This window comes from Hippocampus bargibanti, linkage group LG13, assembly GCF_051943395.1.
Source record: "Hippocampus bargibanti isolate YZ-2025 linkage group LG13, ASM5194339v1, whole genome shotgun sequence".
Classification (NCBI taxonomy): domain Eukaryota; kingdom Metazoa; phylum Chordata; class Actinopteri; order Syngnathiformes; family Syngnathidae; genus Hippocampus; species Hippocampus bargibanti.
This window is the reverse complement of record NC_142746.1, coordinates 21,475,204-21,492,466: the sequence shown is the minus strand read 5'-3', so window position 1 is coordinate 21,492,466 and position 17,263 is coordinate 21,475,204. Positions and strand designations below refer to the sequence as shown.

General features: G+C 40.8%; 1 protein-coding gene across 1 annotated transcript; it reads left to right on the top strand.

Moving 5' to 3' along the window:
• The first annotated feature begins 372 nt into the window (after positions 1-372).
• On the top strand, positions 373-16,438 carry zranb1b (zinc finger, RAN-binding domain containing 1b). The gene is given in 11 exon segments (XM_089012398.1): positions 373-693; positions 3,294-3,763; positions 3,766-4,233; positions 7,045-7,232; positions 8,032-8,185; positions 9,429-9,500; positions 10,935-11,133; positions 12,061-12,181; positions 12,290-12,419; positions 13,986-14,215; positions 14,301-16,438. Coding segments are annotated over 10 exon segments (2,172 nt in total). The 5' UTR covers positions 373-693; positions 3,294-3,372; the 3' UTR covers positions 14,520-16,438.
• The last annotated feature ends 825 nt before the right edge of the window (positions 16,439-17,263 follow it).

The following is a 17,263-nucleotide window of genomic DNA, read 5'->3' as shown; positions in this document are numbered from 1 at the left end:
AGCTATCATACATTACTGCAGGCTGCTTGCAGTATTTTCACGATGACATCATCCCTTTTGGAGCCCATACCACGTGGTTAATTGCTATTCCCGCAACAACAACACGCACATTAAAAAGCAAGAGAGAAGGAAAATAAAACAATAAATATTTGATTTTGCGCTGAAATAAACAAATCGGGGAATCTGAATCAATGTGCAACTGGGGGTGGGGGGGTGTTATTCCCGATGACATTGAAGGGTACTGTTTTGCTGTGACGTATGCCTTTAACATGGACAATGAGGTACGTCTTTTCTGATTGGCTGACGCGATTGGATGCACGGAAATCAACCAATGGCAAGGCGCGGCAGATTCAGGTAGTAAATCCCCGGTCCTCCCTCCCCGACAGTCGGAGGGCTTCCATACTTCTCTGCTTGGTGTGTTTTTAGCCCTTGCCTCGTTCCTTTCCTACCCCTCCGCGTCGCCATTACAAGCCCTTCTGGTCGGCGAAAAAGGAATCAAAATGCTTTGAAGAGCCCAACGGGGACAACCGAGCAGGGACCGGGGGCTCTAGAGAGTGGGTGGAGGCTCTCGCCCTGTGACTTATATGGACCTCCGCCATCCAGCCAAGTCAATATGCGGCTAGAGTCGGCTACGTGAGAGAAGCCCCGAGTGGCTTCGGGTGGGAGTGGGCTCTCCACGGCCAACCAAACGAGGTAAGCAGGCGTCTTGTTTGTGTTCAACCGAAATGGCTTCCACACCCCTCGAAAGCGCGATAAAAACACAAGTTGGCGTTAGCATCGGGCGGGCGGCTAGCTTGCTCTGTAATTACTTCTCTGGCAGGCTGTCAAATCTCGTCGAGTTTGGAACGCGAGGAGGGCTAATATCGCGATGTTTCTCATCTCTCGGGGAAGTTGTTGACGCGCTGGCTGGCTGGCTGACGCCAAAGCGTGTTTCGTAGCTGGATTTGAGCACGAAACGATTAGCGCGTCACCTGTGAACCTGTTCAAAAAAGAGCGTCGTACCTTTGGAAAAAAGTGGGCCGAGCCAGCTTGTTATTGTAGGGTTGTGAGGGGGTAAAAAAAGGCGCCCGCGGTGCGTTTTGTCGCGCTCATGTGATGAATTTCTCACCGTGTAAACAAACATCCCCAGCCCCAATGTAAGCAATGCGCATGCGCAGTGGTTTATTCGCTATTTATTTATCTATGTACCTATCTATCTTTAATAGGCTTTGCAAAAGAATGAATTAAATTCTACTGTGTGGTTATAAGTGTCTAGGCCAGGGGGTGTCAAACTCATTTCACATTGTGGGCCACATATGGCTTCGGTAGATGTCAAGTGGGCCGGACCAATAAAATTATATAGTGAAATTATACTTACTTTGTCAAATTATACTTGGTGAAATTATACTTAATACGAACTTAATTGGTTCCCAGACACAATGTGTAAGGCGAGAAGTGTGTATCCCAAAAAATAATTTCCCATATGAAACTATTAAAATGAGAATAATCCGTTCCCAGGTCCCCATAAAACATAGTTATTTAAGCCTTAAAACACAAAATATTCCTCATTTTATGTATAATAAATGTGCTATGGTATTATCATTAAAGAAATAAACTTTACTGTATAATAAAGTCATTTTATCTACCCTAGGGGGCCGGTTCTGGCCCGCGGTCCGTATGTTTGAGACCACTGGTCTAGGCAGTCACGCGTCTTCCCTGCTGGGTGTTTGCTTTCAGCCCCCTTGTCTCTTGTTACCAACCTCCTCCGTGGTACTGTAGGCCACTCTGCCCTCTGTCTATAAATTAACTTTTAGCGTATGTGTTTATGATCCGTGTTGGGTTTCCATCTTGGATTGTTTCTTAGGCATCGCTGTGTAATATGGCGTCAAATACTCGTATAGCAGAAGTCAACCGCGCTGTGTTCAGCTAGACGCTCTTTTTTTATATTGTGCAGATGTGCATTAGGAAGGGATTAACATGCGATACCGGTACTCTACGGGGTAGATTATAAAAGATATCCCGCGCCTCGCCTGCAAATCGTGCACTCAGTGGGATATAAATCAAATAGAAAAAAAAACCAAAACATTAAAAAGCGTTGTCGATACCGACCTGCATCGTGCGGGTCGCCGGCGTTGACCTTTGACGCCGACATTGAAACTACTTACCTTATGATGAACATAGGATAATCGAGATTATCCCCGTTGCAAATTGTACACTTATTATAATGAACGCTCCATTAACACTGAGGGGGAAATGTTTGAAGTCGTATTATTAATGATAGATTTACCGTATTTTCCAGTGTATAAGGCGCACCTAAAAGCTTTCATTTTCTTGAAAAGATAACCCTGCGCCTGATTCGCAGGTGCACCTTATATGTGCCGTCATATTGAGCCACAACGGGTCTCGCAACTACTGTCGGAAAAGTATTTTTCATTCATTAAAGGAGTGCCTCATACTTAGATACACGTAACATCCGATTTACGACCGGCGCGAGTTACGACTACCGGTACTTACGACCGCCAGACCTTTTTTTTTTTCAATAAAATTCTACGGCTAGCAACGCGACAGAGACAGACGTCCGTGCAGGATGATTTATTAAAGTACAACACAAAGCGCTGGTCCCAAAAAGAGGACCAGGGGAATAATCCAAAATAAAGAATACCAAAAATGAGAGTGATTTTTTTTTTTTTTGGACAGCTCGCATGTGTGGGAAGCCGTGCGTATTTGGGTCAGCGGAAAGCGTGTTCGCCGACACAGTAATAAAGATCGATAATACGAAATATAAAATGATTTAAATGACACTAAAAGTTATAAGATGAATAGATGAACTGTCAACTGGTATGTAATAGTATTCAATAGAAAACGTTGCTTAAAAACAACAGATTGACATCATATACTATCCTGTCGTGTAAACCTCGCGTCAGCCATTTTGAATGCTTTTCGATTTACAACCGTTTGACTTACGACCGTTTTGTCGGAACGGAACCTGGTCGTAACTCGGATGTTACCTGTACTTCAGTGCATCTTACATATGGAAAAAAATGTGAAAATACACCTTTCCTTGGGGATTATATTCCAGTACACCTTATACACTGGAAAATACGGTACATCTGTCATGAAACGACTCCCCGTTTTACGACATTTCCATCGTCTGATCGGCGGTACGAGTTATGAATAATTCGTATCGTCAGAAGTCGGCACGATATTCCGATAGTTTGACACATCGGCGAATCGTTGTCGGGACTACTTTATCTGGCGGTATGTGTAATATCGAGTATTTCTGGTGAAATGTCCCGCCTGCGTTTGTGTTGCAGCGCAGCGTTTGCCTCCGAGCGGAGCCGCCGACCCCCCCGCCGCCCAACGCCATCGAGACTCGTGGGGGCGGGCGCGACGATGACCGAAGCGCTCTCCAAGTGGGCCTGCGAATACTGCACCTACGAGAACTGGCCGTCGGCCATCAAGTGCACCATGTGCCGGGCGCAGCGCCCCAGCGCCGGCGCCATCATCACCGAGGAGCCCTTTCCCGGCGCCCCGCCGTCGGAGCCCGCCGGCCCCACGCGGGGGGGCTCCTCTTTGCTCATCTGCCCCGACTCCAGCGCCCGGCCCCGCGTCCGCGCCGGGGACCCCCCCGAGACCGCCTCCAAGTGGTCCTGCCACATGTGCACCTACCTGAACTGGCCCCGCGCCATCCGCTGCACGCAGTGCCTGTGCCACAGGCAGCACGCCGGTCAGCGGGCGCAACCGCGCGCCCCCGCCGAGTCGCCGCAGACGTCGGGTTCCGGCTGCCGCCCGCCGCCCACCCCTCGCCCGCCTTCGCCGACCCCTGCGAGGAATACAACGACCGCAACCGGCTCAACACCAACGCGCGCCACTGGACCTGCGCCGCCTGCACTTACGAAAACTGGTCCGAGGCCCCCAAATGCGCGGCGTGCGAGCACCCGCGGCCCCGTCGCGGCCCGCCGGCCGAATCCATCGAACTGCCGTCCGAGCCGTCGTCCAAGTTTATCCACGCCGACGGGCGCTCTGTCGGCGGCGGCGTGGCCGCTTTGCTCGGGGGATGCGGCACCAGCCAGAGGAGGTCGCCGCCGTCCTCCAAACGCGAGTCGGAGGTCAACATGGACTTTCAGAGGATCGAGGTGGCGTCGGGGGCCGGCGTCGGCGGCAAGGAAGAGCTGGAGGTGGATTTCAAAAAGCTCAAGCAGATTAAGAACAGGATGAGGAGGATGGATTGGCTTTTCCTCAACGCCTGCGTCGGTGAGTTCAAATTACAAAAGTTAGCGGATGTGAACGACAGTCAAACCGCACTTTTCAAATGTTTCGGTCGCTTCTCGACCATTTCGATCTTCGACAAAAAAAAAAACAGAGTGCACCTGAATGCACCACTCAACTCCCCTTCCCTTCCTTATAATAATAATAATAATAATAATAATAATAATAATAATAATAATAATAATAATAATAATAATAATAATATACTTTTGCTTTATTGATTGTTGCTGTGCCATTGACAATTTTGTGTTCGGGAACCTTTTACTGAGCGAGTTGCTTGTTCTGTAGCCACAAGGGGACATAAGTCTTCTTGTGCCGGTCCCAAGCCCGGATAAATACAGAGGGTTGTGTCAGGAAGGGGGGCATCCGACGTAAAAGCTTGGCCAAAACAAACATGCGAATAAAACCTCTGAAGATGGAGGACACTGATTCGCTGTGGCGACCCCTTGAAGGGAAAAGCCAAAAGGAAAAGAATAATAATAATAATAATAATTAATAATAATAATGAATAATATATTTTGTTTTTTTACTTCTTTCTTTCCTTTCCTCTTCCTTTCATAACTATTTTACTTCCGGGTAGAGTGAAGGCTGGCGCGTATGGCTGCCGCTGCTCACCCGCACAAAAAAAATCTTATCCCGTGACTGTAAAGTGTCCTTGAGAGTTTCAAAAGGCGCTTAGAAATTAAATGTATTATAATGTTAATAATAATATATTAGATTAAATGTATGATGATGATGATGATGATGATGATGATAATGGTTATTATTATTATTATTCATCAGATTTCTAAGCTAGCTAATAGATACAATAATAATAGTAATAATACATTTCATTTGTAGGCACCTTTCAAAACTCTCGAGGTCACTTTACAGTCACAGGACCCGTTTTTCAGCGGGTGAGCAGCGGCAACCACATGCACCAGCCTTCACTCAACCCGGAATAATTGAAATAGATAGAAAGTTAGCTAGCAAGCTAGCTAATAGATAACTAATAGATGGATAGATAGATAGTTAGATAGCAAATAGATAGCAAATGAATAGCTAGCTAAGTAGCCAGCTAGCAGGTTAGATAGCGGATAGCAAATAGATAGCTAGCTAGGTAGGCAGCTAGTTATGTAGCGAATAGATAGCAAATAAATAGCTAGCTAGGTATCCAGCTACATAGTTAGCTAGTTAGCCAGTCTTTCAAAACTCTCAAGGTCACTTCCTCGTGTCACGTCTCATTGTGACCGATGCATTAGTGTTGTTGAATCTATGTATTATTATTATTATTATTATTATTATTATTATTGTTGTTTTTGTTTTTATTCAAAAAAAAAACGCAGCGCAAATTGGATGCTAGCTTCACCTAGCATTCCATTGTGAGTTGACGTTTTTGTATTGTTCAATATCAATTTAAAAAAAGGCAGATATTAATGACATTGATTAGAAGAGAAAATGTTTTGGTTTGTGAACAAATCTGTTTCCGAGCAGGTTTCTGGAACGGATTATGGCCGAAAGGTCATAATCAGAAGCGGGCTTCTGACAGGGAGCCGCCGTCGCTTTTAAAAATAGAGTGACAAGTCGTGCCGCGGTCACAAATACATATTTATATATATATATATATATACGGCGTCGGACATCTTGAGCAAGTGTCGTGACTTTGACTTTGCGTTATTCAGCACCTGATGGCGGCGGCGTGACTTTCAGGACGTGCTGATCAAGCTAGCTAATAGATAGCCAGCTAGCCAGCCAGCTAATAGATAGATAGCTAGCTCAATACATTTCATATATTTATATTCGCCAGTACTTCAAGCATGTGTTATGATATACAATCTTGTCGACTGGTTTCTTTGCATTATAACATTGTAACGATTAGTAACTTTCAATATTTTGACTTTTTTTTTTGTACGAATCATCTGGATTTTGCCAACTGTATATTTTCCCGTATTTCTCAAGTTCTCTCTCTAGGTGCAATTTTCAAAATAAGACTTTGGCAATCACTTGCTTTTATTTTGAGAAACAATAATTTCACGTATTTTGCCTTTTTTTTGGGGTGCGAATTGTCTGAATTTTACCATCTCAATGGTAAACATTTCTAGTTCTTTCTAGGTGCAATTTTCAAAATACGATGTTGGCAATCCTCGCTTTTATTTTGGGAAACAATAATTTCACTTATTTTGACTTTTTTTTTGTATAAATTGTCTGAATGTCACCATCTCAACTAAATTTTCCCAGACTTCTCAAGTTCTTTCCTTATTCAAAATAAGACATTGGCTATTGACTGCTTTTATTTTGAAAAACAATCATTTCATTTAGTTCCATTTTTTTCTATTCACTAGCTAATTCGCTGGCTATTAGCTATCTATTCGCTAGCTATTAGCTATCTAGTCACTATATTAGCTAACTATTCGCTAGCTATTAGCTATGTATTCTCTTAGCTTGCTATCTATTTGAGTTACTTCCGGGTTGTGGCTGCCGCTGCTCACCCACAGAAAAACTGATCCTGTGACTGTAAAGTGATCTTGAGAGTTTTGAAAGGCGCTTAGAAATGAAATGTATTATTATATTAATTTATATAGCGCTTTAATAACAGCTATATATAATATGGACAAAAGGCAAATGCTGCCCCCTCGTGGAAGGGTTAACAACATTGGCAGAGGGCTGACCAGCGCTTTATCGGCACCCCCGCAAGTAAAAAAAAAAAAACCCAGAACAAATTTGGTAATGGCACTCGACGTCACGCTTTTTAATTTCTGAATAAATTCCGGAATGGGCAGCAAATGAGTTAATTACCCCCTGGTCTTCGTCCTGCAGGCGTGGTGGAGGGCGACCTGGCGGCCGTGGAGACCTACAAGACGTCGGGGGGCGACATCGCCCGGCAGCTGTCGTCCGACGAGGTGCACTTGCTCAACCGACCGTCGGCCTTCGACGTGGGCTTCACGCTGGTGCACCTCGCCATCCGCTTCCAGCGGCAGGACATGCTCGCCGTGCTCCTCACCGAGGTTAGATATACGGGGACCTCAAAGATCACTTTGGGGGGAGGGGGGCATTTTAACCGCATTTGAATGCGTTTTACGCTGTTGGCAGCATAACAGCAAAATGCTGCTTCACCGTGTTTACCTATTAGCTACCTAGCTGGCTCGTTAGCTAGCTATCTATTAGCTATATAGCCGTCGATAGATAGATAGATAGATAGCTATTAGCTATCTATTCGCTAGCTAGCTTGCTTTCCATCTAATTGAGCTATTCCGGGTTGAATGAACGCAGGCGCGTGTGGCTGCCGCTGCTCACCCACAAATAAACTGGTCATGTGACTGTAAAGTTGTAAAGTTACGTTGAGAGTTTTGAAAGGCGCTTATAAATTAAATTTATTATTATTATTTTATTTATTTTGTATTTTTTTTATTGTGCTTATTATTATTATTTTTATTATGATGATTATTATTATGGTTATTATGATTATGATTATTATTATGAGTATTATTTTTATTGTGCTTATTAATATTTTTTTTATTATTATTTTGATTATTATTATTATTATTGTAGTTGTTTTTTTTTATTATTGTTATTGTGATGATTATTATTATGATTCTTATGATGATGATGATGATTATTATTATTATTATTATTATTATTATTATTATTATTATTATTTTATTGTGCTTATTAATAGTATGATTATTATTATTTTTTGATTGTGATTGTTAATTATTGTTATTATTATTTACTTTGAACTTTTGGTTTCCTCCCCCAAATGTCTAAAACTGTCTCCTTACTTGACCCCCTTGACCCCATTTCCAGGTGTCCCAACAGGCGGCAAAGTGCATCCCGGCGATGGTGTGTCCCGAACTGACGGAGCAGATCCGCCGCGAGGTGGCCGCCTCCCTCCACCAACGCAAGGGGGACTTCACCTGCTACTTCCTCACCGACTTGGTCACCTTCACCTTACCTGCAGGTCAGCGGCTAACGGGGGGCTAAAATGCTATTAGCGCCAACGACCACCCATGAGCTGTGTGTTTCTCTGCCTTCCCTTCTGTTCGTTTTGAATGCGGTCCACAAATGGTTCGATGTGGGAGGGGGGGGGGGGGGGGGGGGGGGTAGAAAGACAATGGCGACCCTGGCTGATGGCCACCAGCGGAGAGTTCATCCATTCATTTCTCTCTTTTTTTTTTTCTTGGGAGTGAAAGAATAAGCGACTGTGTGGACAAGAGCCGCCAGGCGTTGCAGGAAAGCCACTTGGTATTGTGGACAGCAAAAAACAACAAAACAAAAAAGTACCTGTAACATAAATCTTACAACCGGACAAGTTGCGTCCATCATTTGTCAAATCGCTTCAAATGACTTCTACTGAGCGCATTTTACAAAGATTCCATCGCATATAGCTAGATTTTACCTTTTAAGACTCGCGCTGAATATTCAGGAAGTCTTGTTTTTGAGTTGATGATGATGCCTGACGTGACGTCACGGAGGGAACGTCCCTGACCTACAAAGCGACACACAATGCATTTTGGGTACTTTTTTTCATCTGAAAATACAGTGTTGATGGCAAAATTCGAAGGAAAACTACATAAATAACACGATGGTGAATCGCTACATTAGAGTCCAGACAGCTTGAATTGATACGGAGGGACTTCTTGAATCGATGTCAAACATTTTTGCTTTCCTCTTCAGAACTATTTGAATCATATTCATAAATGGATGAGTAACAAGAAAGCATCTTCTCCCAATCTGAAGCCATTGTTTTGATTCTGGAGCAAGGCAGTTTGTGAAGGAGTATCCTGGCGTGACATCACAAACAAGGGGGCGGGACTTTCTGAATCTCACCAGTTCCGAGCTCATTTTGAAGTAGTTTTAGGACACTTTGTCATTTTTATTGGTGTTTTGCATTTGACTACAAATATCAGCCTGCGTTTTTTTAGATGCTATCAAACGTTTTTCTGATGTCAGTTAGGAAACAAAAAAAAGGTGTCGGTTGTCCTTTAAAGGGCAGCGGACGACGAACCGCGACTAAAGTTCAGCGTTTCATCGAGTCATTGCGGCGCCTTGAATCATTAGCAAACGCCGTCGCTATCGAAAGCCTTTGTTGTTCCATTCTGGATTTTCAAGTTTGGCAAGTGTGAGTATGTTGATTGAATATCCAGTTTAAGATGGAAAAAAAATGGCTCACAATCATATATATTTTTTTTTTTTGTGTTCAGATATTGAAGATTTGCCGCCAGCCGTTCAGGAAAAGCTTTTTGACGAAGTTTTGGATCGAGATGTCCAAAAAGGTAAGCTATTCGCCATCATTTTTTTTCTTTGTTACAGCAGTGAGCGCATGTACAAATTGCTGTTGGACGGAGTTAAACCAGATCTAAGTTGACGGTGGTCCAAAACACACGCACACGCGTGTCCTAGCGCTCATCCTCCAATGGGAAACACGCCAAATATTTGCAGAGGTTTATTTGTCGCACTTCCTCCCTCTGCCAGAACGGCCTGAGTCTCTTCGGCGGTCCAACCAGCTGCTTCTTCCGCTGTTCTGTAGTCTTAAAGTTGATGTCGTCCTAAATTCAACATTCATTTTAGAGGAAGAGATTAAGGATTTAAAATGTGATCACATGGTTTTTATAAAGCGCTCGGCGACTTTCTGCGCCAGAAAGTTTGTCTGTGATGCTCAAAATGCATCTTGCGTTTCCAGTTGTTTGCTTGTCGCGTCAGTGACGCACCGACGAGGTCCGCCGCGATTCAATAGATTAAGATGGGTGTGCTTCAAAGAGAGCGTGCGTAGCTTACTGTTTTTTCTCACACGGGGTCACATGTACCGTGTGTTTTTTTGTTTTATTCTCATTGTAAAATAAATTAAAATAAAATACTTGAAATTAAATAGAAATACATACAAATAAAATATATTAAATTAAAGACATTTAACTAAACAAAATAAACATAAAAATTACATTACAATAACATAGAAGTAAAATTAAAATTAAGATTAGGATTAGGATTAATTATAGCATTGGGATTGGGATTAAGATTGGGATTACTATTAGGATTAGGGTTAAAATTAGAATTAATATTAGGATTGGGATTAAGATTAAAATTAGGATTAATATTGGGATTAATATTGGGATTAATATTAGGATTAAGATTAATATTCAGATTAGTATTACTATTAAGATTAACATTAGGATTAGAATTAGGATTAGTATCAAAATTAGGATTACGATTAGATTAATATTAGGATTGAGATTAATTTTAGTATTAATATTAGGATTAAGATTAGGATTAAGACTAGGATTGGGATTAAGATTAATATTAAGATTAGGATTAGGATTGAGAATGGAAATGGAAATGAAATTTAAAATGAAATTACAATTACATTATTACATTACATTATCTAAATTAAAATGGAATTTAAATGTAAATTGTCTTAAAATATAAATGAAATAAAAATACAATAAAATACACTAAAATACAATACAATATCCAATAACTAGCTTGCTATCTATTAGCTATATAGCTAGCTACCTAGCAATTTGAGTCAGGAAACATATTCGCTATCTATCTAGCTTTCTATTAGGTGTCTTTCTATCAGATAGCTAGCTAGCTAGCTTTCTATCTTTTTGAGTTATTCCGGGTTGAGTGAACGCTGGCGCGTGTGGCTGCCGCTGCTCACCCACAGAAAATCTTCCGAACCCCCCCCTAAACCAACTGCTTTTCTCCCCCAGAACTGGAGGAGGAGTCTCCCATCATCAACTGGTCGCTGGAGCTCGGCACCCGTCTGGATAGCCGTCTGTACGCCTTGTGGAACCGCACGGCCGGCGACTGCCTACTGGACTCGGTGCTGCAGGCCACCTGGGGCATCTACGACAAGGACTCGGTCCTGCGCAAGACGCTCCACGACAGCCTGCACGACTGCTCGCACTGGTAAAGCGCGAAAAAAAAAAAAAAAACAACAACAAGATAGTCAGTTAGCTAATACACTGAATGTCACTATTAAACACACAGATAGCTAGCCAGATAGCCAGCCACTTAGGTAGGTATATAGCTAATAGATAGTTAGCTAATACACTGAATGCCACTATTAAATACACAGATAGCCAACAGATAGCTAGCTAGATAGCTAGCCACTTAGATGGCCAACAGATAGCTAGCCAGATAGCCAGCCACAGCCACTTAAATATCTATATAGCTAATAGATTAGTGTCCTTGAGTGTTCAGAAAGGCGCTTGTAAATTAAATGTATTATTATTAAATACACAGATAGCTAGCTAGATAACTAGCCACTAAGATAGCTAATAGATAGCCAACAGATAGCCAGCCACTTAGATAGCTATATAGCCAACAGATAGTTAGCTAGATAGTTAGTTAGCTAATACACTGAATGCCACTATCAAATACACAGATAACTAGCTAGATAGCTAGTCACTTAGATAGCTATATAGCTAATAGATAGTTAGCTGGATAGTTAGTTAGAATGCCACTATTAAATACACAGATAGCTAGATAGCTAGCCACTTAGACAGCTACATATATAGATCTATATATCTGTATAATATATATAGATAAATTGTTCTATATTTATCTATCTATCTATCTATATAATAATGATCTATATCTTTAGATATGTAGACATATAATATATGTAGCCTAAGCATGTTAGCTTGATGATAAGATACCATGCAAAATGCCATAGACAGGCTAACGGAAAATAGCATCTTTTTTTAATGGTTGTTTTAACCCACTGCGCAACTTATTTAACGTGCAGTAGTACACGCATACAAGTGAAAATCGCAGTAGTACACGCATACAAGTGAAGTGCTCTGCAAATTGGGTGTGTATTTGTGGTCCAAGGTTCTACACGCGCTGGAAGGAGTGGGAGTCGTGGTATTCGCAAAGTTTCGGCCTGCACTTTTCCCTCCGGGAGGAGCAATGGCAAGAAGATTGGGCCTTCATCCTGTCGCTGGCTAGTCAGGTAACAACAATGCTACATCTTTCTTCTTCTTCTTCTTCTTCTTCTTCTTGTTGTTTAATGGGCACAGTTAGCAAGCCGCCGCGCGTGCTCTCTTCTTTCATTCGGCAGCCGGGATCCAGCTTGGAGCAGACTCACATCTTCGTCCTGGCGCATATACTTCGGAGGCCCATCATCGTCTACGGAGTCAAGTACTACAAAAGTTTCCGCGGGGAAACGCTTGGGTTCACTCGCTTTCAAGGTGAGCGCAGAAGAATTCTACAAGCCTGGACGCCCCCTAGTGGCGCTTGGTGTGCGCTGAAATTCTGAAAAAGCTAACCCAGGGGTGTCAAAGTCATTTTTTTTTGCCGCGGGCCACATTGTAGTTATGGTTTCCTCTCGAGGGCTGTTATGAATTTGGGGAAGCCAGTAGAATGTTTAAATCCCTTCAAATATTACATATAGAGCACACAGCAAATTAATGAATAACTCGTTTTCAAATCTGAAGTCAAGAATAATGACTTTTATTGTGATTGACATCCAAAAATATGACATTTTGGCTCAGATTTTAGCAATCGTCATGGAATTTAACAAGTTTGATTTGCTTTCGCGGGCCGAAAAAAATGATGTGGAGGGCCGGATTTGGCCCGCGGGCCTTGACTTTGACACCTGTGCGCTAACCCATCACATCGGAAAACATTCGGTTGTATTTCACTTTAGTCTTTTACGCTTGAACAATTAATCTGTTAATTAATTAACTCACCACAGATTTTTACCTTTATATATCTATATATCTATATATATATATTTATATAGATAGATAGATAGATATTTGTTTTTAATATACTGTATACATATGGTTAAAAATATGATGATTAAAGTTAATTCATTAACTTATTAATACAAAATACAAATAAAAATACAAAATACAATATATGTACATATATATATATTTTTTTTTCATAATATATCAAATTTTTTACATTTCTATATGTGTATATTTCATTTTTAATTATATATATATATATGTAAAAATCTGGTGATTAAACCTAATTAACTATATATTGAGGCAAAATACTTTTTTTTTAATATTGAAAAAAATATAGGTAAAAATCTGCTGATTAAACTTAATTAATTAACTGATTAATTGTATTTTTTGAGGCAAAAGACATCTTTGATTTGCATAATATATATTTTTAAATTAATATACTTTTTGAAATTATAGATCTACATGTAGGTCACAATCTGGTGATTAAACTTCATTGATTAATTGTATTTTTTTTAGGCAAAATGAATTATATATATATTTTTTTTCATAATATATATATATATATATATTTTCATTTTTTTATGTATGTGTATATTTATTTTATTTTTTGTAATTATCTCTAAATATATACATATAGGTAAAAATCTGCTGATTAAAGTCGATTAATTATTGTATTTTTTGAGGTAAAGGACATCTTTGTTTTGCATTATGTATAATTTTTTAATATATATATATATATATATATATATATGTATTTTTTGTCATAATAGATAGATATACATATCGGTAAAAAGCTGATTAAACTTAATTAATTGATTGTATTTTTTGAGGCAAAAGACATTTTTTTCATAATGTGTATATATATACATTTCGTATTTATACATATAATTTTTAAAAACTTATATACACACATATACATTTTTTAAATAATATATTAAGTAAAAATCTGAGGTGATTAAAGTTAATGAGGCGATTAATTCTATTGTATGTTTAATCGCGAAGCGTGTTGCTGATGCCGCGTTGTGTTGCGCGCACACGCGTGTGCTTGCGCGTCGCTAGGCGTGTACCTCCCCCTGCTGTGGGAACAAAGCTTCTGCTGGAAGAGTCCCATCGCGCTAGGCTACACGCGCGGCCACTTCTCGGCCCTGGTGGCCATGGAGAACGACGGATTCGACAATCGCGGCGCCGGCGCCAACCTCAACACGGACGACGACGTCACCGTCACCTTCCTGCCGCTCGTCGACAGCGAGCGCAAGTTGCTGCACATCCACTTCCTGTCTGCGCAGGAAGTCAGTTCCCCACAGTCTATGAGTTTGTCATTTCTTTAGATTTTGTTTTTCCTTCTTAATATTATATTTTTTTTTTGTTCTCCAGATGGGCAACGAAGAACAGCAGGAGAAACTGCTGCGCTCGTGGCTGGACTGCTGCGTGACGGACGGAGGCGTTCTGGTTGCCCTTCAGAAAAGCTCCCGTAGACGCAACCACCCGCTGGTCACGCAGATGGTAGAAAAATGGCTGGACGGATACCGGCAGATCCGGGCCTGCGCCGCCCTCTCCGACGGCGAAGAGGAGGAGGACGACGACGACGAGTGAGCGCTCGCTCGCTTGTTTGCTACTTTGGACTTTGGAGCAAACTGTGACGGGCGGGCGCGGTAAATTAAACAACAACAAAAAAAAAAAGGTTTACAAATTCCAAGCCACCTTTTTTTGTCCCTCCTGCGCCTCCGACCAGACGGATTTGGAAAGCCCTTTGAAGCATTCGCTCCACAACGTTAGACGCTATTCACAAGGTACAGCGATACCTCGGTTTACGAAGCCCTTTTTTACAAACGTTAAATTTATGAACATTTAACCTTGGCATACAAACTATTTTTCGGGATACAAACAATGAGTTCACAAATGAGCCCGTTCTCCTAACAAGGAAATGTGAGCCGAGGCATTTTTGTCTTCTAATCCCCTCCCCCACTCATCGGTTAAAGCCACGTGATTGGTCAACAACGCAACAGTGAGGGGAGGTGGTTTAAACATTAAAAGAGACAGGCAGACGACAAAGAGAGAGTGACAAAATGGAGAGAAAACAGTGAAATTTGGACTCGTTTCAACTTTGATACTTCAAAGGCAGAGTGCAGACTGCAAGGTTAAAATATTCCATCAATCAGGCTCCACAAATAACCCGCACAAGCCATCTGTACACTCGATTCAAAAAGCTATCAACCCAGCTAAACAAAAAACAATTGATGAGGAACTAGATAAAATTATGGCAGAGAAAGCACCTACAAGGGATCATTCCTCAAGATGGTGAAAGAAGAAGGCTACGTTCTTCATCAAGTGTTTCATGCTGGTGAAAGCGGCCACTCCATTCCATCAAGCCATCAACGACCATCACAAAGGTCAATAAAACAACTTGATTATTATATAGTACATTTTATTTCTTTCATTATAATACCATAGCACATTTATTATACATAAAATAAGGTATATTTTGTGTAGTTTTAAGGCTTATTTAGTAGAAAATTGTGTTTTATGGGGACCTGGGAACGGATTATTCTCATTTGAATGGTTTCCTATGGGAAATTAATTTTTGGGATACTCACTTTTCACCATACACACTCTGGGAACGAATTAAGTTGGTAAGATAAGGTATCACTGTACATGGATGGACATTTTAGATACAGTATCAAGGTTATGGAATAAATATTCAAAGGGCTTTCCATCGTGATGCGTGTGGTTGTTGAAATGAATTTTTGACGTCTTGTTCAACACGGACTCGACCAGCATTGCTGTGCTACGTTTTTAAACACCCAAAAAAAGCCATTCTTGTGTTCGATTGAAGCACTAATGACGACATTTCGACACCAATGCGATGGCTTCAAGCAGGTCAACAAAGCGCTTGGGGAGAATTAAAAAATTAAAATAAAATAAAAGGGCGGACCCTTTAAGAAGTGGACTCACGTTTTAGAAGTTTTGTTGTTAGTCGGCATATTTATTATGATTGTATTTGGAAGCTCATAATCTGTATATTTTTCTGCTTTCTTTTGGGGATGTGATGAAGAAGCCACATCGCAATGACGTCAACTTTACTGACGGTTTGCATTTTTTTTTCGGTAGTACCTCAAAAGGGGGCGTCGACATCCTGGTGCTTTTGTTTGTTTTTTTCTTGTGTTTTCATTTCATGTCACATGACTTGAGCTCTCTCACCTTTCCAGGTTAGCGTCACCAACCATGTTTGCGTGGTTATAAAGCATCGTCACGGTAACAGCATCAAAACCAAAGCTGACGGGGGAATTCACCACCACTTTGGATTGTTTTTGCCCCCCCGCGGGCGCCCCTTCCTCGCAGAACGTCCACCTGTGGTGTGTTGCTTGATATTGATGCAATAGTTGGTGTGTGGATTATCATTTTTACCCCTAGTTCTCATGTCACCACGACATACATGAAAGAGTGTAACATAAACAAGTGAGCAAAAAAAGAATACAACCGAAGCGAAAAATAAAAAAACATTTTTCAATGTTTCTACTGTTTTATGTTGTCGTTTTTAGCCGAAAAAAAAACAACCATTTATAGTAAGCCGTTTTTTTGCGTAAAAAACGACCATGTATAGTAAGGCGTTTTTTTGCGTAAAAAACGACCATGTATAGTAAGGCGTTTTTTTTTTTCGGAAAAAAACGACCATGTATAGTAAGGCGTTTTTTTGCGTAAAAAACGACCATGTATAGTAAGGCGTTTTTTTGTGTGAAAAAAACGACCATGTATAATAAGGCGTTTTTAGCCGAAAAAAACGACCATTTATAGTAAGCCGTTTTTTTGCGTAAAAAACGACCATGTATAGAAAGGCGTTTTTTTGCGTAAAAAACGACCATGTATAGTAAGGCGTTTTTTTGTGTGAAAAAAACGACCATGTATAATAAGGCGTTTTTAGCCGAAAAAAACGACCATTTATAGTAAGCCGTTTTTTTGCGTAAAAAACGACCATGTATAGAAAGGCGTTTTTTTGCGTAAAAAACGACCATGTATAGTAAGGCGTTTTTTTCGAAAAAAAAACGACCATGTATAGTAAGGCGTTTTTTTGCGTAAAAAACGACCATGTATAGTAAGGCGTTTTTTTTGTGAAAAAAACGACCATGTATAGTAAGGCGTTTTTTTTGTGAAAAAAACCACCATGTATAGTAAGGCGTTTTTTTCGAAAAAAAACGACCATGTATAGTAAGGCGTTTTTTTTCGGAAAAAAACGACCATGTATAGTAAGGTGTTTTTTTGCGTAAAAAACGACCATGTATAGTAAGGCGTTTTTTTGGAAAAAAACGACCATGTATAGTAAGGCGTTTTTTTCGAGAAAA